This window comes from Solea senegalensis, linkage group LG11 (assembly GCF_019176455.1).
Source record: "Solea senegalensis isolate Sse05_10M linkage group LG11, IFAPA_SoseM_1, whole genome shotgun sequence".
NCBI lineage: Eukaryota > Metazoa > Chordata > Actinopteri > Pleuronectiformes > Soleidae > Solea > Solea senegalensis.
Window position 1 is genome coordinate 300305 of NC_058031.1, and position 17116 is coordinate 317420.

The 17116-nt window shown below is 40.8% G+C and overlaps 1 protein-coding gene across 1 annotated transcript in view; it reads right to left on the reverse strand.

Moving 5' to 3' along the window:
* Positions 1-8427, reverse strand: part of ntsr1 (neurotensin receptor 1 (high affinity)) — a 46993-nt gene extending 38566 nt beyond the window's left edge. The window contains exon 1 of the mRNA XM_044038928.1: positions 7683-8427. Within this exon, the coding sequence (XP_043894863.1) occupies positions 7683-8351 (669 nt within the window). The 5' untranslated portion in view covers positions 8352-8427. The remainder of the gene's footprint in view (positions 1-7682) is intronic.
* Positions 8428-17116: the final 8689 nt, after the last annotated feature.

Genomic DNA, 17116 nt, shown 5'->3' on the forward strand with positions numbered 1-17116 from the left:
AAAAAGAGTTTTGTGGCTTGACATTGACATTTGTAAACCTCTTAATCTCCCTCACAAAGCTCACAGGGGCTGACTGTCAACTGCTGCCTGGTTTGGTGAGTTTATGTCACTTGGGTAAATCTGAATGAAGAATTTCAAACCCTGTTACAGCCCAGACCGCAGGGTGGAAAGGGAAGCAACACAGGAACCAGGGTTACATTTGGTAATTAAATGTATTCAACAAAGATGTTAAGCACAACAGAAATGATGGCAAAATCAAACAGAAAAGGGAACAATGGATGCTATTTAAACACAGAACATCAATAAACATCAATAAAACAAAAAAACCCTGTTGAATTAAACCTTATTCAGAAAGGAGATAACCAAAATTACTCCTCCAGAGTGTACCCTGACTTCTGCCCTTATGTCAGCTGGGATTAGCACCAGCAGCTCCCTGAGAATGGGTGGATGAATGGATGAAAACCAAAATACAATAAATTGTTTTTCGACATAAAATTCCTGACACACAAAACAACAGTTTGTAAAACTAAACCCTGTTTGTTCACAATGTTACGAATCACATTGAGCGAGGTGCTCCAAGTCTCAAGTGCACCGTGGAGGGCTTCTTCTGATCTCTTCACTTGGTGGAAGGTCACCACATCGGTCCAAGCACAAGTGAGGAACCACACAACACTACTTTGCATAATGAACTGACAGACACAGGGTTCGAGACACGGACTCAACCATCTCAAAACATGGTGCTTCACCCTCTACAGTCATCAAAGTTTATCTATCATACATCCAATCAGAGACGTTACAAAACGAAGCACTGACACTGGCTCACAGACTCCCATCAACAGCCACTACACACATGCAATAACAGCCTGGAAATATTTGAAGACTGCACTAACCAACCCTGCACTGCCGAAGACCATGAAAGAAGCTCATGCGTATGGACAGCAATGGATAGAAAAGGCCACAAGCCCTGAGCTATCTGAGAGCTTTTGAACAGGCTGTTGGAGACTTAGACGCTGTTTTATGTGAGGCCAAAGCTCCCATGGAGCTACTGGTGTTATTGGGATGTAAACATGAAGGTCTGGACTGGTTCCTTTCAAGAGGAAGAGCCAGTCAGAGCCAGAGCAGATCCACTGAAGCTGAGAAGGATGTTTGAAGAAGAGTCCCCGCTGTCACATCATAGAGATACATTGTGAGTTTTAGCAGACCTCCAGTACTGTTGTTTTAACTTTTCAAGATGTTTATTTACTCACTAAGCCGAGGTTTTAGACTAAAGATGACCAACCGCTCCTTTTCTGTGACATTCAGTCCATTTTTTTTCTCCACACAGAATCAAATAGTGTATTTTCAGATGGAAAAAAAAACTTCCTGGAAGTTGTAGGTGGTGAAATGAAATGAGTCAAATGAAAAGGGCTGATGGAAAAATCACCTTCGCCATGTTCCTTGCAGCAATTGCAATAACTTCCAGGGACATGGGCTGCGTGACAGCAGGAGACAACGGGTTTATGAGAAACACTTACGCCGACACTGCTGTTACACAGAGATCCTCCTGCCTTCAGTCTCATCATGTACGGGCACAAAACTGAGTTTTCAGCACGTTTTAATGATATTTGGTTACATGACTCAAGTAGACTAGACATGCATCTTCTATATTTAAATGTATCATTGGCATTATGAGAATGTGGATTAATGAGGGATGCATGAACTATACTTGTGAAACAATTTTGTCTGACAATAAAAGTTAAATGAAGGGTAAAATAAACATTTGTATATCTTTTTGAACATGTCTGCATATGATGCTACAGATTTAGTTGTGAGGCTGTAAACAAAGACTAGATGAGGTTCATTATTTCTCACATCACCTGATTTGTCATTATGTCTCAATGTTACTATGGAATTATTGACGGAGAATATCCTGCCTAGAAAAATGTTCATAATTAGAGGTCATCTTAGCCAATTAACTGAGTTGCATAGCATCAGAAGCTCAATTGGCCTTTATTTTTCAAACTATTGTTATTATTTTGACCTTTAAAAGATCTGTATGTCATAATTAAGGTTCATTTATGGATATTATCGGCAGATATTGGCTTTAAAATGAATATATCATATATTGGCTATATGACTAATGACTAAAACAGTAGCCAGAGAAAGCTCCCTCCTTGACCTCTGTGCCAGTGCCCCCTACAGCTACTATTTTGTTATGCTTATTTACATTGCACAATACAGATAATTAATATCCACTTCTGCTAGTATGAGTATGAAAAATATTATGTCAATTTCACGACTAAATTACCTCTGCATTTGGGTAAAAGGAAAGACGTAAATATCGGTCATCGGACCAATCGCTCCTGCTATATCGGCAAAAAGTCCAATATTGTGCATCCAGATTCAATGGTAGTCTCTCATTCTGCAACCTTTTTAAATGAAATTATATAAAAAACATGCATAAAACGTCTGAATTTGTTCAAACTAAGGAAACTTTAAATGGAAAAAACATCTTTTCTCATTCACCTCATTCCCAGATTCACATATCCACTTCCTGCGTCACACACTCAGATGTGTTTCAGAAAATATGTTACACATGTACATGCAAGGGTTTTATTACCCTGCATGCCGGTGTCACTATGCAAGCAGGGTATTGTTATCATCCCTCTGTGTGTGTGCGTGTGTGTTTGTGTTTGCATATTCTAGACATATTTATTTTACTCACAAAAACCTGATACATTTTACTATAGTAGACATCACAGTACCTGTGTGCACAGCCCAGACACACTGTGTGTGTGGAAAAGTGAATAACTTGGTGAAAATATGAGTTTCCTCTTGTGCCTCCATGTGCATCGGCACAGTTTCACTTTAAAGCACCTTCCATAAAAACTTGGTTCTGCAATAACACCAAGAGTCACGAGATCTACAACCAGAGGTCAGTGTTGTATTCCCAGATGTAAAACCACTCTTGCACAGTCAGCATTTTCATATAAAGCTATAAAGCAGTGGAATAAGCTCCCTGCCCCCAGAACTTTTAGCACACAATTTTACCACCTTCTCCAGAGAAGTCACATATGTGCGCACTAATCCCGTCTGATTGTCTGTAACTGCACTTGTATCTGGACAAACTGAACATTTTATTGTTTGTGTATAAATGAACGTTATGTTGTTCAGTCTGTTGACGTCACATTTTAGTATCGGCTCAGCACGCGTAGAACCCTGCCAGAGATAAAGAACAACAGGTACCAGGTTTTTGCTTATTTTAACCATAAAAGTGTTTTAACAATTTAAAATGAAGAAAAACAAAAAGGTTTACTTGGAAAAACACAGCAGTTGTACACGAACAATGGATTTTGCGTGTTACATTTGAAATATGAGCAGTGTAACACATATTTACAGTGAAAATGTTCGAGTCCGTGCAAAAACAGGCCAAATAATGGAAACTATGTACCGTTGTTCTTCCCACTCTCTCCTCTCTGGTGACAATTCACCAGCTTTCTGAAACAGCACGAGTGAAATTTCTGTAATAACCACAATGCTGGCTTTGACGTACAACTTCTCAGTTCTTTCAGAAACCGTTGGGATTTTTCCGATAGCACAACCCTATCACAACCCTAACCCCAAAGTGTCCTCCATCCTCGCTCTCTCACACACACACACACACACACACACAACCTTTGTCTCTGCCTTTAGTGTCACTCACTGTTGTCCGTACAGCCAGAGTGTTTGGGGACCCTCCAGACCAGAAGCCCCCTCCCGAACCAGCTTGTACTGCATCTTTGATCACACACACACACACACACACACGAAGTTCACAAACAAACAAATTGTGCGTGTCCAGACTCTGCTCCAGTTAATGTAAAGAACAGGAAAAAAAACGAAAAAAATCAACACAAATCTTATGTGATTTCTATAGGTTAAGACCTCTGGTGTGGGAACATGTTTCCCGTCTGGCTCATAAATGCCAATCAACTTAAAGAAAGCATGGGAAGATAAGAGTTGTTAGCCTTGGCACTGTTTCTGGTCAGTCACCATCATTTAGGAGTGATAGATTGAAGAGGAGAAAAACATATGTAGCATAGGAGGAAGAGGAGGAGGAGATATGCAAAGACAAACAAAATGGAGAGACAAACATAGAGGGAAGCTCAATGTGATGCTGAATACCAAAGACAAGCAAAAGCAGACATTCCAGCGATGATCACAGGTAACTACACTATAGATGGTGCATTAAAAAAAACAAAAAACTAGTACTGTAACCGTGAGATTTGCTTCTACCATTTTCCTGAACCTAGTGACTGACACCATCAACTCCTCAGAAATGTGTTTACAGATCTGAGTTCCTTCTGCAACCAAAGGAGGTAAAACTTTATCTTTGTAGATAAAGTCAACTTCACTGTTGACTTTTTAATATGTGATCAACAGTAATATTAGTTTCATGTCAACAGAAAATCAACTCATAAGTGACGTACAGTGAAGTGATCTGTAGGTTATATCAGCATCTCATTAGTTAAAGTTAACAGGATTATGTCAACATAATTATGAAGACAAGTTTGATCAATTTTTAGTTGATTATCTGTTAATAATGTGCTTATTGTCAAGTAAACATCAAGTCATAGATGTCAACTATCCTATAGTAACATGTGGGCAAACACAGGAGGGGTCACCATGGAAACCACGGACAAACTCGGTTGGTACCCATATTATCAGCCTGAATATCACCCTCATGACATCTAATGAAAGTGAATAACAGTTGAGAACAGTAAATATATAAACGATTGTCAACTAAGTATCTGTTGACATGACACTGAATACCTGGTATCAATGGTGGACTCCCCCTGGTGGCCAATTTCAACTTCTGCTCTACCTCCCCAGGTGTCACTTCTGTGTCCATTTTTTTAAAAACAGTCTGAACACTGGACACATGCAGCGCTGACTGCTCACCTCACCTCATCACTTCTCCTTCCACACAGCACAAAGAACACCAAGAACCTCAAAGAACTTCTGAGATTCAGGGACATCACAACACAATCCAAACTAACTACAAGTGAACCGAGATAGCCGCTTTTCAAGCATTAAGGCAATCTTGAATTTAAAGGGAGTTCTCACAAATTTCTCATTGCTGTGGACAAACGTAATCAGCTGTAGACAGAAGGTCCTGAGCCGTGGGGGGAGATGGGCTTCCCCCCTCGTTATGTCCCTACTGAGTCCATATGTCAAATATGTGCATTGTAAACAGAGCCCAGGAGATTAGCATAATCATTTATACAAACTGCTCAGCAGTATCATTTATCTCAGCGAGCAGAGGGGACAGCCTTGAGAAATCGTTTTTTTTGTGAGGACACAGCAGCTGTGCAGTATTTTCTGTCTGCCTCGCTCGCTTTTGCCTCACGGACTCTTTCTCTTTGAGACAGATGTTCCTGTTACATCCATATAGGGCCACGACGGATGATCATGTCTGTTGTTCTTTACATCGTATGGAATCTAGGAAATCATCCTTTTATTGACTTAAAAAGGCACAGTTTGGGGTTTTTGTGGTGGTTGCAAAGGAGTACAACACCAGATACAGCAAGATGCCTGCTCTCACTGAACGGACATAAGGAATCATAGATTTTAGCCATTTGACCAAAGGCTCACTAGTCATTTCTATGCTCGACTACAGTAAGTCAGTAAGTGGTGGAGTTAGTAAACATCTCTATCTCCTGCACCAAAGTCCATAGAGAAAATCTGTGTTTTTAGCTCACATGGACACAGTGGTTAATAGTCGACTGCTGCTTTGTTTGGTCAAAGCTTGTGACACGCAGGTAAATTTGATATTGGATGAACACCAAAATCACAAAAACAACACATTTGAACTTAATTAAGGAGCCAACAGTGGTTTTACAACTATGGTTTGCTGTGATGTAAACTGGTGATTTTCTCTATGGAATTTGGTGCATGAGGGTGAGTTCAGTTTTCTCAGGCCAGAACACAACAGGACATATTCTTAAGATATCACAGACCAGACGAGGATCAAAGTGTGGCCCGTGAGCGAATCACTGCCCTCGGTCAGATTTTCTTCAGCCCTCAGCTTCATTTTTATGGCCAGGGATGGACTGGGACAGGAAACCCCCGATTATGTTATATCTGACTGTGGATGTGAAAGAAAAGCTGAATTTTGTCTTTTGTTCACTCCTGTGTGGCTTAGATTTGATGACATTGCCAGTGAAAAATGACAATTAATAACAATGAAAATAAAATGATTATAAAACACTGCATTGCCATATTAACTTTTACTGTTAAAAAAGGTCTGAAGGGACCAAATCTGGTCAGCGCTGCCATGGACCTAAGTGGGCATAGATTTCAGTAGGTCAGCCTTTTGTGTGTAAACAGACGGCTGCGATATGAGGATGTTTTGACTGACTAATTAAAAGCTGAAGTAGGGTCTCAGGGTCAGGAGCCACACACAGTTGTATGAGGTAATGACAGACACATAGTCAGTGCTGATGAACAAAGTGTCACTTGAGAAACCTCCATTTGTAGATCTTAAGTGGCATCACAATGTTATATTTACAGAGCTCAAAGTGTATTTGTTCAAAATAAAGGTCGTGTGACAACATTTACTGCTGTTACGGCAAAAGTCACTTCACCAACCAAACCATAAAATGACTTCACTTCATATGCTGCTGCTCTGTTATGATCCAGACAACCCGAAATCAAATATCCATGATGTTTTGAAATGTTAGAGGATGGGTTAAATGCAGATAGGAATTTCCCTACAGGGATTAATAAAGTACAAATAAATAAATAAGAGAAATTGTAATTAAGCAACCTTATTTGTCTTTCCTCGTTTTACAACCCCCACAAGCGTTTAATAAAAATGATGCAGGATGAGTCTCAAATTGGGTGACATGACTTTTTATTTGTTCAACAAACCGCTGCTGAGATCTGTATACAGTCCATGAAGAATGGACTAACACACCAAAACTGCAAAGGTAGTCACATGAATCCATGATGTAGCAAATACAAGAGCAATAAATCATCAGTTTAAAGAAGCCAGAATATAAATATCTGTGTTTCTCAGAGATATGTATTACAAATATTCAAGGATTGATTGCAAAATGTCTGACTTCATTTCTGATTATTAATCCAGTCACTTGAGAAAACATCACACCTGTTAGTGCCATATATACTGCCACGTTTCCCATGATTTAAGTGCTTTTCTCACAAAATCAGTGTTTTCTTCTCCTCTATATTTGCAAGTAAGATTCCTTACTCTGCGTAATAGGCAGGAAAAATGCCTTGTATTGATAATGTTACAAGAGTCTGCCTCATCAAACACTGGATTAAAATAAGTCTTGGTAATTTGTGTCATCTGTGTTGTGTGAAAATCAACAGATGTCAGAGAGTTCCCGCGCGTAATAGACGCACGAGCGCTTGTGTGCGCGTTGTGACACAAGCAGACAGATACAAATCACTTCTCCAGCCTGCCACTTTGGAACAGGTGTCGTGCCAAAAGGTGACATCTGCCCGAAGTGATTCGGGTCCGCTGGAGCGCGTACAGTCCGTGTTGGGAACGTCACTTTTTGGCACTGCACTTGGTGGACGCCAGAGTCATCAAATTTCCGTCATAAAGAACACCTGTGTGTGTGTGTGTGTGTGTGTGCGTGTGTGCGTGCGTGCGCGCGCGCGCGCGTAAAGCATCTAAACTCTCCCATTACACCCACCTGAAGAACCGTCTTCATGGTGACGAGGGAGACAACAGGCGTGCAGATCTTCTCGCCTTTGCGCACCTCCTGGCCCATGATGAAGAGCATCGGCGTGGCCAGCGCGAAGGACGCGAGCCACATGGCGCTGATGAGCTTCTTGGTGCGGCTGCGGGACATGATGCTCTTTGCCTTGAACGGGTGGCAGATGGCCATGTAGCGCTCCACGGTTAGACTGGCGATGTTGAGCGCGGTGGCGTAAGAGCAGCTGTCCCGGAGGAAGTAGTAACCCCGGCATACCGCGTCCCCGAACACCCACGGGTGGTGGAACCAGATGAAGTTGTAGAGCTCGATGGGCATAGAGAGGATGAGAATGAGGAGGTCGGACACGGCGAGGCTGGCCAGATGGTAATGCACGGTGCTCTGCAGGTTCTGCAGGGTCTTTTTGGTCAGCAGCGTGTACAGAGTGATGGAGTTGCCCAGGGAGCCCACAGCGAACAGAGCCACGTAGACGACAGTCACGATCACCTTCGCGTAAACATTCGTGTTGACCTCCAAGTCTTCCTCATCTGTGACTGAAGCGGCCGTGCTGTTTTCAAACTGAGCCAGAGAGTGATTCCCGAAGAGTCTCTGCGCCAGTGCGCTCCAAACGACCAGGTCGCGCTCCGAGAGCGTTATGTTGAAATCCATTTGCGCCTTTTATGCGTGAAAGCGTAGAAACAGTGGATGAGAGTGAGGAAGCATTTGCTAAATCTCACTTTCAGACCAATCTGAGCAAAAAAGGGTTTAGTCTCTTCCAGTCGGAGGAGAGCAGCTTTAATACTTGGCACAGCAGGAGGCGGGATCGTTATTGGCGCTGCTGCGGTGACGCACGAGCATTCAGTGAGTGGACCTTTTACCGTTTAGTCGCTTCATGTTTCACCTTGGAAACCAAGAAAAAAAAAACCACTCAACCAATAAACCGAACACATTCAAATGCTCTTATATGTTTTCCTCACAAGTGAAAGGTGTATTTATTAAATTGTGTCCAAGGCTGTGGTGTCTTCCGCGCTAATGTTCCAGTGACAGTTTCTGTGTCATCCCTGACAAAAACAGAGGAAATGTCACTCAAATGGTTCCTGCGCAACAGCTGCCTCTGCAAGGAGCAAAGTAAAGCATGTCTCACTCACACACACACACACACACACACAGGTTTGCCACTGCATTCATTTGGTCAGTCAAAGCAAAGCGTTTGCTCTAACCACAACATAACCAGTTAATCTTAACCCAACAACAATTCACATAAACCCTCAGGTTATTAAGACCAGGTTTTGGGCTCCATGAGGACTACTTAGGCAACAAATACAAGAACACACACTTCCGAGGACACTGCACTGAATTCCATTCATTTGGACAGCTTTAGCTTTTACGCTAATCTTGACTGCACCACATTCACATCTTACCTTTAACTGCCGACGATTTATGCTATTTATGCTAAATGAAACAATTTGCATTTTCTCCCTGTGTGTGTGAATTCACTCTCCTCCCACAGCCGAGCATTTCCATGGGCTTGTAGAACTCTACGTGACCAGCTGAATGTTGCCACGAAGCAGCAAAGGAAAGACAGCGGGAGGAATAACACTTCTGTACGTCCTCCAGGAGCTGAATTAGGAGAAGAACGCTCTTTACACAAATACACAACAAAAAACGTTGTGTATGTTTGTTTTCATTTAAGTGAATCTTTTAAAATAACGGTATCAGACAAGAGAATGGTGACTTGGTGTGTCCTAGTGGTGATATGCACTAACAAGCGAAAAACTGACTTGCTGATTATGGCCACTGTAACCAATAATATATAAATAATGCTCTGCCTCATTAGGACTATAGGCTTTGGTCCCAGTGAGGACAAGGAGAGGAAGCCAAACAACTCATACGTTAGTTGTAAGGAGCATTCACAAACCAGGATAACAAATGTGCAGGAGGGTAGGACCTAGTGTGTGTGTGTGCCAAACTAAATGACATTAACAAACACAAAAGCAGGCCTATATCGTTCAGGCTGTCTCTCACATTAAAGCCAAACAAACCAAAGATGTTATCACCAGCAGAGAGAAGGCTCTGAGGTCTTATAGACTGTGTTCTGGCTGCTGATTGGCTGCTCAGCAGGCAGCAGGGCCAGACACAGGTGGCTGCCAATCACACCAATCAACCTATAGAGTGCACAGGTGAGGGAGACAGAGAGAGAGAGAAGACAGGGGGGGAGGGTGGGTGAGCATGTATCACACACACACACACACACAGTGAAAGAGAGACAAAGAGAACATCTGTTTTCACACTGTTAAACACCCAGTGACTCAGATCGAGGAGTTAATGTACTTTGTATCTTATCTGTTCTTATAGATGGATCTCTGCGTGAATCACACATTCACTCTGGCTGCATGTGTGCGTTTACATGCTCTGCTGTTCTTATGTCGCAATGACAACAATGATATGAATGATTATAGCACTTCAATTTTCTTTAATGGCGGTTAGATGTCCAGTCTGTGCTCTCCCTGCCTGGACTTCACACACAGAACGTTCATAAAACCTGCACATGCCTATGTAGAAAAACATCAACATTTATGTGCGGGGAAAAAGACAGAATAACAGCTCATCATGTTTTATGCTTCAAATGTTTCTCTTGCAGCCTTTGAGGAGTTGCGTTACTGGTCGCCTCGAAGCAGGAACTTAGTTCCAGTCCAAGTCCAGATGGATTTTCTGTGATCATCGCGAGATAAAACCCGAGCTTGTGTCTGAAAAGCGCTCAGAGAACGTTCATGTGTCGCTCAAACACTTTGACTCCAACACAAACAATATAAGCCGTTTAATAGTTTAATGGCTTAAATAGCTGGTCTGAATATGTTTTTCTAACACACATCTATTATTATCAGAATTATTAATTACATTTGCTCCTTTACAATTCAAATAACTCACAGGAAGAGAAAATAAGGAAGAAGAGTAATAGAAAAACACAATATTAGCAACAGATAAAAATGAAATGTAAACATGTCAAAAAATATTTTTGTTTTTAAATTGAGTTAGTTTGAATTACTTTTCAGAGCAGGTTTGCTATTAGTTTGTATTAGTTTTTATATAAATTCTTAGTTTTTAATTATTTTTTTGTGTCTATTGTTTGTATTTGCCAGGTGCAACATTCCAAAAGGTCATAAGAAGTATTGTGTGTCATAAAAAACAACAAAAGATTCCGTTTTAAAAATGAACATGACAGGTCTACAGGAACATGTGCAAAATACAGCTGAGGAGCATTAGGGCCACATGTAAAATTAATATTACAAGAAAGAAAAAAAATAGAATTCTGAGATTAATCTCACAATTCATGCAGTTCAGTTTGTTTGCCAGGTAAAAATCACAGCCAACAGACTAAAATCCCAAATTGAATATCCATCCATCCATTTTCTACGGCTTCATCCTCCACATGAGGGTCGCGGGGAGAATCTCAGCTGACAGGGCAATGGGCGTGGTCACAGTCCATCACAGGGACACACAAAGAGACAAACAACCATTCAACCACACATCTGATGCCCATATTACATGTTTTTGGACTGTAAGAGGAAACACATGAACATAACAACATCAATTATAATAAATAATAGAGCCACGAGTCTCACAGTGCTCAACCTGAGGAAAATTTTGAAAAATTACAAAAGATTAGAACGCTAATCCACAGTAGTTTCAAACCACAATGACAGGACGAAGCAATTGTTAATCACTGGCATTGAGGTGGATTATCAATGATATCGACTGATTCCATTTTTTCTAATCTGTGTGCTGAGGGAGTCGGTCTATGACGCGGCATCAACGACCTGCTGCTGACACGTGTCTCTCTGTGAGGAAATGCCCTCTCTCTCTCTCTCTCTCTCTCTCTCTCTCTCCCCCACGTATAGAACGAAACTCCAGCTGTCACAGTTTGGCCTGTTTCCAGCAGCAGTTGTACACTAACAGTGCACGAGCAGAAACTAATTATCTGCACTAAACCTTAAATATCTTGTCTACTTTGGGACAGGAAGTCTTATTTTAACTAATGCTTTCTTTTTTCCCCATATCTCATCCTCTGTGCCCGTGTGGTGGGCGAGAGTAGTGATGGGCATTCAGATTAGAAATGAGATGACAGGAACATTGACATGCTCCGTTTTTACTTTCAACACTGAGAATAAAGTCGTAATGTTATGAGAATAAAGTCAGAATTATTATTCAAGCTAAATCTCAGGTGATCAGCTGCAACATTCAACCATTTGTGAAGATATATTCTGGTTTGGGCTTCACAGATAAAGTAATACTTTACATTATCATCAGCATCAGGAAGATTATGAAAGAAACTGAGTCTGTTTGGAAGAAAGAATCACAGACTTTTGTGGAGCGGTAAATGGCTGTTAGTGGTCGACTGTGACGCTGGCTACATCCGTGTTCTGTTGCTATTTAATAATTATAGATTTAATTAGATAATGATAAAAAGAATATCATAATATTAAGACTATATTCTCATAATATTACGACTTTATTATGGAAATATTACGACTTTGTCTCGTTTTTTTCTTATCCAAACAAAGCAACCTGTCCTTAACTCAGACGATGATTTAACCACCAAATTCGACCTGTAGGAGCTTTTCCTAATGTACTGCTCCATCAGTATGAGAGGTACAACACTGATATTGTTTAACTCAATTAAGTGTGCGTGAGGTTAGTGTTTGGGTTAAAAAACACTTGGCTCGGCAGTAAAATTATAGTCAATATCCCTCACATTTCTCGTCCAGACACTTCTAAAGTTGGCAGTGAACACACTAGTGCCCTCAGTGAGTTAACTGCCAAGTTTGAAGCCTGTCAGACAAACGGTTGGGCAGTGACGAGATCAACAGGCGGAACAGAGAGATTAACGTGTTTGTGTGGGTAAGTCGGTGGTTATGTTGTCAAATCATTGCCAATATTACAGGTATATACATACTACCTATACATATATATATGTATAGGTAGTATGTATATACATACATATATACATTGTGTGTGTGTGTGTGTGTGTTTCATGATCCACAAATAACATTTGATTTGTGAAGATGTTAATGGTGAGCTTCACATTATGGCCTATCCCTTTCCTTCAAGACATAAGATTTTTTATTAAACTATAGGACAATGAGAAAAAGTTCCTGTACTTTACATACGAGTGCATAATGTGACCGAGAATAGAAAGTTCTATTATTATTGTCATATATTGTTGTTATATATTGTCCTTTGGTGGAAAGACTGAAGATCTGCGATCTGATCTGAATTCCTCATCTGCGGTCATTTCCTCTGCAGCGTAAAGCAAACATGTCCAGCCCTGAACACAGCACTATGTACAGTGAATGCACACATGTGAAGGGAAAACCCAGAATGAAACTGGAAACTTAATGAACCCGACATCAAGTTTACTGACTACACTGATGTAAAAACATTGTCCTGTTCTTACTTACCGTCTGCTCTTCAACATAAAATGGTTCGCGTTTGTATTTAAAGTGTAGGTGCTGATCAAAGGACGGGAAATTGATTTATTTTAACCATGATGCATTTGCCACAGTGCAGAGCCAGAGTGCCATCCTTTTAGAATCAGGGAACCTCCACATGTCTTCAGCTATAGACAACATTTAGTAAAAGCCTGACTTTTTACAAACAGCTTAGCCACAGAATTCTGTTCTCACTTTCACAGTTTTTTTTTTTGCACCTCTTTACATTTTCTTTTGTAGAATTTAGGCAGACTTTTTTTTTTTTTTTTTAACTGTGTGAACTTTCAGACTGCTCAGGGGTTTGGCCTTTCCTGAGATAATGACTGTGCTCTGCGAAAATGGTAAAACTTAATTTTAGGGACTATAAAAAAAATATTAACCTTCAAAAGAAAAAATGCTCAAACACTAAAAAAATATGAAATAAACCATTCATGCTGTCACATGTGCACTCCCAGGGTCTTCTAGATTGTTTTACATTTAAATCTTCTGCTGTTTGTATTATAATAACCCCATGGAGTGGGAGTGAAGTATTGTTTTTGGTGGCTCTGTGTGTCTGTCTGTTTGTTTGTGCGTCCACACTTGCAGCCTCTGTTGGTCATATTGGGTGCAATATGACCAACAGAGGCCGCCACAGGCTTGTTGTGTGAATGGCATGAAGCCGGCCTTTTGTGATTCAGAATCAGAATCCTTTATTAATCCCCGGGGGGGAAATTGTTTGTTTGCTTGTTGTAGTTTTCTTGTGTGATGTCTTGTGTAAACGTTTGTTTTAGGTTGCCTGCCTTTTCTTCTATGGATGTAATTAAGCAATTGTGTTAATTCCAGCATATTTACAGTGATAGTTTTATTCATCTGTTGATTATTGTGCGCTGTCCTAATTCAATAAACTTGATCATAATACTAATAATTATTCAGTTTCATTGATTATAGTGGCAAGAGATGATGGGGTTGACCCCTCTCTGTTGGGACAACTATTTTGTTCAATATACCACAATTATAATAACATTTCTTTGTTCATTGTGCACAGTGTGAGCGGCACAAAGGGAGACACAGACTCAGATGTTACCAAAGGACTGGCTGAGGAAGCTGGAGGACCACAGAGAAGGAGCTCCAGCAACACCATCGAAGCCGGGAGAAAACCACAGAGAAGGAGCTCCAGTAACACCATCGAAGCCGGGGAGAAAACCACAGAGAAGGGCGCCAGTAACACCATGGAAGCTGGAGGACCACAGAGAAGGACCTCCAGCAACACCATGGAAGCCTGGAGAAAACCACAGAGAAGGAGCGCCAGTAACACCATGGAAGCTGGAGGACCACAGAGAAGGAGCTCCAGCAACACCATCGAAGCCTGGAGAAAACCATAGAGAACAAGCTCCAGTAACACCATCGGCGGAGAAAACCACAGAGAAGGAGCTCCAGCAACACCATCGGCCGGAGAAAACCACAGAGAAGGAGCTCCAGCAACACCATCGGCGGAAAACCATAGAGAAGGAGCGCCAGTAACACCATGGAAGCTGGAGGACCACAGAGAAGGAGCTCCAGCAACACCATGGAAGCCGGGAGAAAACCATAGAGAAGTTGGCCACAGACAGATTGAAGTGGAGAGACTTTGTTGCTGCCCTATGCGCCAACCGGCCTAATGTGGCTAAGTAACTACAGCACTGGATGATAGTCGAATACTGCAGTCAGTTCATGTCACACATTGTGGATCAAGATGGCTTCCTGCCGGCGGCTCAGTTACTGCAGCAGCCCAGAATACCCTCCTGCCTGCTTCACCTTCATCATGTTTTATTGCTCCTCTTCTTTAGACCTCGACTCCACAGATCAGCCATACATTTATGGAGCCCGGTAGAAAAAATATCACATGGCTTGTGTGCATTAATAATGTGTCATTTGCGGCTATTTAATGGTGCGTAGATTTTCGAGCCTACTGTGTTTCCTTTCTCTTTCTCCTTTTGTTCTTCTTCATCGCCTCCTCGCATCTCCTTCTGTGATGAAGACAGAGACACGTGCAGCTTCTTCAACAGTCCTCGCAATGATATTACAGGTGTATTTAAGACGGACAGACTTGCAAAAACAAAACTCAATTTACTGAATAATTCCATAGAACATGAACAGGCACGGGTAACAGTCTGTAAAATTGGATTTTCTATCATTATCATTAGCATTATTATTATGAAGACCTCAGACGGGTAACTAGCAGATATTGAGGTAATGTGTTAGTGTCATAAAATGTTTCATCCTCTGTGACACACTTATAAGCAATAAATCCATAATAAATAAGGTTTTACCTCATATGTACATGGATAATTCACTGTAACTACGTACAGTATATTATTTGTGTTTATTTATGTACACATGGGTTCTATAGACACAGAGCAGTCCATTCAAATCTATTGATATCATTCTCATCAATCATTGTCCTTTTTATTTGTCTCAGTAAATGAAAAGAGCGTGTGAGTCAAATTGAATCGTACCCGGATCATAAACTGCTCATCTTTCTTTGTGCATTGAGTGTTTCATCCAATTAGGTCTTCCAAGATTTGACTTTGTTGGGTGAGATTATGAGCGTTTATATTGAATTTTATGACGAGGTTCTGCTTGTTTTCTGTGTCACTGACAATATTCAAAATATAGCACACAGTGGTAAAATGTGGTTTTCAGTTGTTGTTGTTTTCCAGCTCGGTCTGTTTTCTTACATGCACACTCACTGCAAAACAACAAATGAATCTGGTATTTTGGTTCCCTTGTTTATTCCTTAAAGGACTGAACCAAGGGCTGAAATAGAACCGATGCTGTGCTCCATATTTTGTATATTTTAAAGTTATTTGATGTTATTATAGCACTGCTTGACTACCTCTTATTGATTTATTCTACCTACATGTGTGTGATTAATCTATTTATGCGGCTGCTGCTGCCCTACTGGACCCTGAATAAAGTTTGATCACCAGAGTTTTTATCTAATGTAATTTAATCTGATCTAATCCAATCTCTTCTAGCAGGTTACGTACTAAGAGCTGTCTACTCCCTGACACACGCACACATAAATAAACTTTCCCTTTAAATGTACTGCCTACAATGATGGGATTGAAAATACTTAAAGAGTGGATTATAAATGTGCAGTAAAGTTGTTTGTGATTTACTTCCTCTGTCACAATTAACTGATCGGTAGTTTTAATGAGACTTTTCCCTCAGAAGAAATCAAGTCTATGAGTTAAGGACGTTACTGCACAGTTTTTCTTTCAAACAAAAAAAAAAAGCATTCATTTAAAAATGGATGAGGCATTTATGCTGACACTGGGAAAGATGCACTTTAAATGCACACATATTGTTGCATATCTTAATGTGGAAGGAAATGCTTCTGTGTAGCCTGCAGTAAAAGAAAAAAAAAACCATGTCATTCTATTTGACAGGAAAAACTCCGTTGCATCACCAAGAGGGAGGGACTGCCTGCAGACACAGCAGACTGCACAGCATATTGGGACATTTCTCTTCACAGAAAATGTTCTTTTACGACTGAAGATGCTAAAATCTCTTCATTAACGGCTGAGAGCTGTGTTCCATAGTTCAGATTATGATAAGAGGCTTTGGAGCAGCGTTTGCTGCACAGAGAGATTTAGAATTCCCACACCAAAATGCCATCATTCCGTTTGAACGTGCTATTTAAATCATCTGCAATGATGATATCTCACCACGGCTCTCCGTTATGTATGCAGTCGCTAAATAAGCAGGTGAATGAAAGACACCAGCTACTTCCGTTTGTCATGTAAATATCATGTCCAATAATAAGAATAATACTACTACTACTAATAATATTGCAATTGTCAGCCGTGGAGTTTGTGACTTTGGATGATGAAAGACGGTGCTATGCATCAAACACAAGAGTCTCACCATAATCATCTGTTGAGGACATTTTCTTTCTATTTTTCAAAGGCGACAAGAGAAATC